General features: G+C 53.8%; 5 protein-coding genes across 5 annotated transcripts; 2 read left to right on the top strand and 3 right to left on the bottom strand.

Annotated features, from left to right (window-relative positions):
* Positions 1 to 268: 268 nt before the first annotated feature.
* Positions 269 to 1,314, top strand: GLRG_09745 (uncharacterized protein; the record flags this gene model as incomplete). The annotated part of the gene is made up of 3 exons (XM_008100430.1): positions 269 to 475; positions 584 to 1,002; positions 1,077 to 1,314. The coding sequence occupies 3 exons, from the start codon at positions 269 to 271 to the stop codon at positions 1,312 to 1,314; spliced, it is 864 nt and encodes a 287-aa protein (XP_008098621.1).
* Positions 1,315 to 2,573: 1,259 nt separating this feature from the next.
* Positions 2,574 to 2,884, bottom strand: GLRG_09744 (uncharacterized protein; the record flags this gene model as incomplete). The annotated part of the gene is made up of 2 exons (XM_008100429.1): positions 2,574 to 2,798; positions 2,828 to 2,884. The coding sequence occupies 2 exons, from the start codon at positions 2,882 to 2,884 to the stop codon at positions 2,574 to 2,576; spliced, it is 282 nt and encodes a 93-aa protein (XP_008098620.1).
* Positions 2,885 to 4,055: 1,171 nt separating this feature from the next.
* Positions 4,056 to 4,772, top strand: GLRG_09743 (uncharacterized protein; the record flags this gene model as incomplete). The annotated part of the gene is made up of 3 exons (XM_008100428.1): positions 4,056 to 4,263; positions 4,339 to 4,592; positions 4,659 to 4,772. The coding sequence occupies 3 exons, from the start codon at positions 4,056 to 4,058 to the stop codon at positions 4,770 to 4,772; spliced, it is 576 nt and encodes a 191-aa protein (XP_008098619.1).
* Positions 4,773 to 5,100: 328 nt separating this feature from the next.
* GLRG_09742 (uncharacterized protein) lies at positions 5,101 to 5,316 on the bottom strand (the record flags this gene model as incomplete). Its single annotated transcript, XM_008100427.1, has 1 exon — positions 5,101 to 5,316. One exon carries the CDS (start codon positions 5,314 to 5,316, stop codon positions 5,101 to 5,103), a length of 216 nt encoding a protein of 71 aa, XP_008098618.1.
* Positions 5,317 to 5,679: 363 nt separating this feature from the next.
* On the bottom strand, positions 5,680 to 7,355 carry GLRG_09741 (cytochrome P450; the record flags this gene model as incomplete). The annotated part of the gene is made up of 2 exons (XM_008100426.1): positions 5,680 to 6,198; positions 6,264 to 7,355. The coding sequence occupies 2 exons, from the start codon at positions 7,353 to 7,355 to the stop codon at positions 5,680 to 5,682; spliced, it is 1,611 nt and encodes a 536-aa protein (XP_008098617.1).
* Positions 7,356 to 7,756: the final 401 nt, after the last annotated feature.

Below are 7,756 nucleotides of genomic sequence, written 5' to 3'. Positions count from 1 at the left end.
GGGAAGAGGACAGGTCTGGAACAGTTCCAAATACCTAGTAAGATTGCGGAGTTGGGCTGGCAGATACAAAATGTCATGAGCTGCCCTTCATCTGTTTCTTGTCTTGTCTCCCTCCCACTTGTACGACAAGACTTCTTCTGTAGATCATTTTTTCCGTTCTTTTCCACGTTCATTTCTGTTCGTCTCATCAAGACACCATTGGAACAACCACATTCTTTTTCTTCTTCTTCTCAGCGTACAAACCCTGCTCGTAGCCGGTCTAGGAACAATGTATACCTCTACTCTCATCTTCTCCCTCCTCGCCGCGGCCGGTGCCAAGGCTCAGCAGTGCACCCTTCAGTTCGACGGCCGCATCCCGAAGGCCTCCACCGTCGCCGACTTCGACGCCAAGACCAGCCCCTTCAACCCCTCCAACGTCTTCGGCCAGGGTCTAAAGTTCAGCCAGCTCATCCAGCTCCCCGGGGGTCAATCCCTGGTATGTGAAAGCGATTCGGGGGGACTCATGGTTCTCCAACGAGAGAAAACGGGCCTCCGCGTGGGGGGGAGGGTGTTTAAGGCCAATACTAACACCGGCTGTGCCTAGTTCGATGCGAACGCTACTCAGCCCTTCGAGGTAACCATCAACGACAAGTCCATCTTCGCCCCCTCTGCGAACAACGTCCAGATCGGCTTCCGCCGCGCCGAGATGCTGCCCGCCAGCAACGACGGCACGGATCCCTCGACCGACGGCGTCAAGACGCTGCACTTCAGCCTCATGAAGGACGCCCAGCGCTCCCTGAACCTGTCCCACGAGTACCAGCTCGTCTTCCTCGAGAGCGCCGACTTCAGCACCAACCAGGTCGTCCTCAAGACCGGCTCCATCCTCGGCCAGAACACCGCGGACCCCGACACCCTCCAGCTCTTCGGCAACGTCAACTCCAACCCCGTCCCCGAGCTCTTCCAGACCAAGTTCACCCCGGGCGTCTTCCACAACTTCGCCGTCAAGCTTGACTTCACCGCCAAGTACGTGTGTTCCTTGAGAGAGGGGGGGAATCCCTATATGCTTGTCATGTTTGCTAACTTTTGATCCCACCCAGCACCACCCAGGTCTTCTACTCTCAGGGCAATTCCGCGCTCAAGTCACAGGGCGCCCCCGTCGCCAACAACATCGCCGGCAAGGGCCAGTTCCACTTCGGCGTGCTCAAGAAGCCCGTCAACGGCGGTGCCGATATCAGCAAGAGCGGCGAGCAGCCTGCCAACATCAACGAGGGTGTGATCTACGGCGGCATCTTCGAGGAGGACAGCTCCACTGGCTGCATCTCCCTGTCCCCTTAAACGTAGAGACGCCGGTAGGGTTAGAGGAGTTACTTCTCGTCACACTCTGCTTCAGAAAGTCTATACTTTGTGTGTGGTGACGTAGATACTGTTAATCAAGGAGAAAACTTTCAGCCAAAACAAACTATTCCTCGGTGACTACCTGCAACAGCGGTCGATGCCGATGCTGGTTGTTACTGGCCGTTTTTGGTGTCATGGGTCTTCCCGTCTTGGTCCATAGCGGGAGGACCCTCCTCGGGGTGAGCGTCGATGTGAAGGAGACTAACTTGTCTCACCACAATATATGTTGGTATCACTGCAGTACCCTACAGACCAAAGTTGACTCCCAAAGCCGCCGTTAACTACGATAAAAGTCGGCAAGCCACCAGAAACTTTGGGAGGGGGCGCAGATAGGGGAGGCAACTCACAGGCGCGCTGGTTGAAATGATTCCCGAACTGATGCACTGTCCCGTGCTCTCAAGTGCCCTCGCGGCACTCGTATATCTCGCGACATCGCCGGGATGCCGCGACATCCAGCCCACCAACCAGTACCCGTAAGTTGTAAGTAAGCGCAAAGTTAAGCTGCCACATGATGTACAACGCCGACTCGCGGCCAGAGCCTAGCTCGTCCCAATCGAGGATGGGCTTGTGCCTCACGAACTCGACCTGGACGACGGCGCCACAGGCTCAGCAACCGCCGATAAGCGCCGCAAGAAACACGAACGAAACACGTGTGCGCCCGTTCAGCGAGAGACGCTTCCATTCCAGAAACGACCCCCAGTACCGCGGTGCTTGTGATCTGCGCCGATGCGGAGACGAGCGACGCCAAGGCGCGGGAGCGGACGGAAAAAGTAGAGCGAGAGATGCGAGCTGCTGTGCGGCAGTATCCAGTTGACATGGATGAAGAAGGGCACACTGCCGCCGCGACGGTTAGTGGAGGGCTCTTGGTCATTTAGCGATGTTCCCAAGGAGACTTATACCAGGAGGAACTCCTTTCGGAGCATGAGACGTCCTAGTTCTCTCAGTTCAGCCGAGTCAGAGGATGCGCTCGACAATCTGGACGCGGGTGCCGTTCCGTCGAACGATCTTTTTCCGGCGGGGAAAGGAGCAGGGCAACAAACGGCCCGATGCATTCTTTTTCAAGATTAGGTTAGTTTAGTACCGTCGCATGTTGTCTCGGACGAGGGGGGGGAGGCGGGACCGCTTGTCATTGACGGGATCGGCAAAGTTGGTTGGGACGGAAGCTCGGGCCGGAACTTACGCAGCACAACGAAGACGATTTACGTCCTCCAACCAAGCTTCCCCGTACGCCGGCCCTGGTAGTTGAAGGCGAGGTTGATGATGCCGCTCAGGATGCTGCCGCTGTTACGATAGTAGAGCCAGTAGGCCAAGTACCTGCCCCGGTTCTCCGGCTCGGGGTAGCTGAGCATGACCGCCCCCTCCGCGGCCCAGAGAAACCCCGCGGCGATTTTTCCGCGGGCCACCGAGACGAGGTACACAAACCACTTGTTGCCGTAGCGGTACAAGAGCTTACATGACCAGGTGCGGTGAATGCTGGCCGCCCGCCCTTGCCGAGCTCATTGCGTTCCATAGTCCAGGTGCGGTAAACGCGGCGATGCCCACGGTAGAGTGTTCCACAACCTTGATGTGGCTAGCTGCAGGTGCTCATGATCACAACGTGTTGACCTCAAATGGTGTTGGCTTGTTTGCGTGGGATATCTCCGGCTCTTATAGAGCGGTAGATCAAAAGGCGTTCTGCTTCTTTTACAGATACCTTGACTGAACACCGGAGCCGCATAGCCTCAGGAGACAATCAACAAACACTTAGAGAGCTAATAGATATTTCGTAAGAGAGCGGTGCATTGCTTCGAGTTACGCAAAAAGATCTTGCCCTTTTCCTGCGTATAGTCCATCCTTCCCCGATCTTGCGTACTTATCGTCGATTGTCGCATGGGATTCGACACATGCCAGGATCCGCTATCACGCCATGCACAACCAAGAGATAGCCAGAGAAGAACCTGCTACAACTACATACCTCAAAGTGGCGAATCCTTCGAACGACTAGTCCGCGATATCGGGAGAGGGGACAGATATATAACACTTTTGTGTATTGCCTGAAGAGCATACGTAGTCTGGACAACCTGTACATGTTGCAAGACCCAGTGTAGTAACATAATATACAACAGTTCACTATGGCAGCGGTTCAAGTGAGTCTAGTCGCTAAAGAAGGCTTGCCAACAACCTTTGAAGCCAAACAGTCGGGTACTCATGAAACTCCACAACTTGTTGAGCCGTTCAATGTACCTGGCCAGCAAGACACGGCTGCCTTTGGACTAGGATGGTCATCTTCGTTCCCCCTTGGCCTCGAGGCAACAACCGCGCTCAGTCTGTCGGGTAGCATCAATGCTATTTGGAACTGGCCTGGCGTGCAGGTTGGGTGCTATTACCAATATCGATAAGAGGTTGACGTCGTTTAAAATCCACCCGAGTTGCCAATTTGGCCACATAGCGAATGCGGATGGAGCACCATCAACCCAGCGTGGTTGACTTTCTTCGCTCATAAGCTTCCCGACTCCAGTATTTCAAGTTCTGCATATTGACGTAGTATTCACTCAACCACCCAACTCAAGCATGCCATGAATTCAATAAACTCGACCGTCGTTCACTCAGTTCAGGTGGCGCGGCTCCGATCACTTTAGCCATCTACATTGCCCGTGAGCTTTCTCGTTAAAAGCCTAGGTTTTTCTCGAAGCCTCTTACCAATGGTGTCGAACACGATTGCCGCTACAAAATCAACTCGCTCGTTTTCCAACATAGGCACGAGCGTTCACGGGGCTTACGGCCAAGAGGTCACAGACGAGGACATCGAAGACGTGGCACGAAGGAAGATTGAGAACGAGGTTCGACGCCATAGTGACCGGTTCGAGTGGCACGAAGACGGTAGCATAAGCGTGACGCACATAGTCCGAGGTAAGAAGAATCCCGCGGGTTCTAGTCTCACTTGGAAACGCCCGGAACCTCATGTTATTAAAAATCCCCCAAAAGCCATCCGGACCCACGATCCCACAGGAGCAACGGGGTTCTTTCCGAGAGCGTCACTTCGTTCGGCTTGGGGGCGCAGCAGGCACCATGGTGCGACGCGGCCTCCCTTCCGCGGTGACGATGGATCGTACCACCCTCCTCCGACATATGGCGACGGCACGCCGATCGACGTAAAGGTCTTGGACCTACTACTGAAGCTAGCAGAGGACGGCGCCGTCGACGTCGAATGGGAGAAGGAAGACCTGGTGCTCCTCGACGTGAGTGTCTACCCGAGAGAGTTCGTGCTAGCGTCGTGTGGCTGACACGCGAGGCGCTCCCGCTAGAATTATGCAGTTATGCACTCCCGAAAGCCGTGGAACGGCACGCGTCAAGTTCTCGCCGCCCTTTGGGATGGCGACGGCAGGATGAGGGACTTTCCAGAAGGTGTCGAGTGCTGAATATCAGTCCAAGGCTGCCTTGTACAAACCACGAGGAGACTGGCGTGTGGTGATGATGTTCCTTGCACACGTCTTCTCATCCATGACAAGGTTAGCGAAGCAAGAGGTAAGGACTCAACTCTTCCGTACATGGTTCCGGGCTAGTAGATCCGGGGACCGTGCAGCTGAGACAAGCGATGCTAGCAAGATTGACGCACAGTCGGTATCCTGCTTCTCGATGAGGCAATGAAGATGTGATTCGTTGACCAGAATTGTCACGCATATTAGCCAGGGGGGAGAGTTGCTCTATTTTCGGTGCCAAACGAGGTCACAGATAACCTGGGCTCGCCTAGAAGCCGTTATAGAACATATAACCAGTATTGAAGAACAGCCTTGTTTTCCGCTCAAAGGCGGCCTCCATGACGAGCCCCGACAGCTGTAGGACGGCGGGAATGACCTTTGCGAAGCTCTGCGCAGTGACGGGGTAAGTGTCGATCGGGGTTTTGTCACTAGGCACACCGGTGTAACAACCGTGCCTTTCCTTCGCCAAGATGCTGGGGTTCATCTCGGTGCCTTGACCTTGATCGCCGTCTTCACCATCTGCCAATCAGTGGAGTCACACTCGGGCCGTAGCTCTAGCTTCAACTTGCAGAGTTCCTCCGCATTATTGTTTGTTAGTCTAACCTTAACTACTTCCCTGGTAATGATGTAACCCTGGCGGTCGTCCTCCGCCTTGTGGACGCCAATCTGGGTGATGTCTGGTTGTCACAGCTGCCCTAGCATGATCAGCATTAATGTTTGGTATGATGTCGTTTCAAAACTTCTCTACGTAAAACAATGAACCGGTATCCGTAGAGAGCATGTTTCGCTTTTGGCTATGATTGAAAAGGTTTGGAGGAACGGCTTGTTAATGCTGCTTCAACACACGTTACTCGAACCGCTGGAGCCATGCATCCGCCTTACGCCATTCATCTACCAAAACCTTTCGCCGTTTCTCACTTCGCACTCTGAAGCTAACGTCGAAGAGCTTTGGGCCTGTCAGAATTGCATCCTTGAAAGCGGTCTGAACATTGGTATCCGGCATCCGATCTCCTGGCACGACGTCAAAGCACCAAAGCAGCTTTGACATGATCATCAGCATGCTGTTCTCGGCCATCCGCTGGCCCGCGCAAACTCTTCTTCCAGCTCCAAAACTGTACGTGGGCCTTCGGGACGGGTCCAGGGTCTCTTTGGTGCTCCCATCAGCTTCTTTGACGCCGAATGTGCTGCCGATGAATCGTTCGGGGTTGAATGAGTCCGGGTCGTCGTACTCATCCGGATCGTGACTGATAGCCCAAACATTCATGAGGATGGTGGTATTGGCCGGGATATGATAACCTTCGTAGATGTCATCCTGAGTGGTGGCATGAGGGATAGCTAGTGGGAAGCCGGGGCGCCATCGTAAAGTCTTGGCCATGAGTTAGGATTTGTCGCAAGAGGGATTGAGTGACTCGACGCAAACGAGCTACTTACCTCGAAGAAGCAGGCCTTGAGGTAAGGCATCACAGCTCCATTGAGCTTCTTGGAACGCACGCCGTCGTCTCCAAAGACAGAATCGACCTCTGCCTGCGCCTGTTTCTGAATGTCCGGATACGCAGCCATAGCCAGAACAAAGGTTTCAAAAGCACCGGCAGTGGTATCAGACCCGCCTTCCATGAGAAACCCAGCGATGTATTCCAGCTCGACATCGCTGTATTCTTCCTTCTCGTTGTTTCGGAGAAGACTGGACACAAAGCTGTCCTCGCCCTTCCCCTGTCGAATGCGGGCCTTGGCTTCTTCAAACAAGTCGTGATACAGCCCATTCTGCATCTTTTTCAACGCAGCAGCCCTCTGCTGCCAGCCATTCCACGGCGTCATGACGTCCGGCACGTACTGCAAGAACGGGAACACGTCAAAGGGCGGAACGGCTCCTTGGTCCAGCATGCCTGCCCACTCGTTTTGACAAGCAAAGAACTGCTTGATCCTCCCCTCATCAGAAAAGTCTTTTCCCCTGGTGCCAAAGACACTCGACATAATTATAGAACCAAAGTACCTCAAAATATGATCATGATAGCTGCGGGGTTCAGACAGCAGTTCATGCATCATCTGGGAAGATTCAGCGTCTTGCAGAGCCACCAGCTTGTCGACTTCTTCATCCTTCAAATAGTCCGTGATGGTCTTTCTTGCCTTGCGCCACTTGGACCCGTATGGCATGAAGACGAGATGAATGTCGCCCGGCGGCGGTACCACATACTCAACGATGGGCACGTAGGGCCGAGACGAGTAGATTGCGCCGCGTTGGTCCAAGAGGTCACGAGCTGACTTCCAAGAGTTGACGACGACGGCCTGTTTGCTCGGGCCGAGTTGCAGGCCGACAAGGCCGTGGGAACCGTAGGTTCGGCTCCATTCGGCAAACTGGAGAAAGGGCTTGGTCAGTGGTATCTGATGGAGGTTTCCGAGAAACGGTACAGGCGGTGGTCCTGGCGGGAAGTTGTTGTTGGACCTGGACGGACGTAGACCATGTTGAATGAAAAGATATATCAATAAAAGAATTGCAGGCCCAAGGACCAATGTCAACAAGGCCATGTTGAGAGTTGCACATGCGATGAACTTAATGGATTCGTGCCTCAAACTTGAGTAAAAGCACACAACTTTATAAACTATCCAACTTCTATAAAATGGATGTTCTGCAATGTGCTGAATCAGCGTCTCTTTTATCTGGGTAGGGATGAGCAGTTGCATAGTAAGGCAGAGAGGCCTCATTGGTCAGAATGGTATGGATATTGACTGAAAATGTACTGTCGTGTAACATTGCCCGCATCATTTCCGGGAAAACCAACTCCGGTTAGTTTGCCTTATTGATAACGATATGCCAATGGCAGAGTGTTAGGCCACAGTGACATGTCCTCGGTTGAGATTGGAGCGCAAATGTTCTACCTCGACGCGATCTGCAGGGTACAAATGTGTTTGAGAGCCCCCCCTCGGGC

This window comes from Colletotrichum graminicola (genome assembly GCF_000149035.1).
Source record: "Colletotrichum graminicola M1.001 genomic scaffold supercont1.51, whole genome shotgun sequence".
Taxonomy (NCBI): domain Eukaryota; kingdom Fungi; phylum Ascomycota; class Sordariomycetes; order Glomerellales; family Glomerellaceae; genus Colletotrichum; species Colletotrichum graminicola.
The sequence above is the reverse complement of the archived record's forward strand: the minus strand, read 5'-3'. Positions and strand labels throughout refer to the sequence as shown.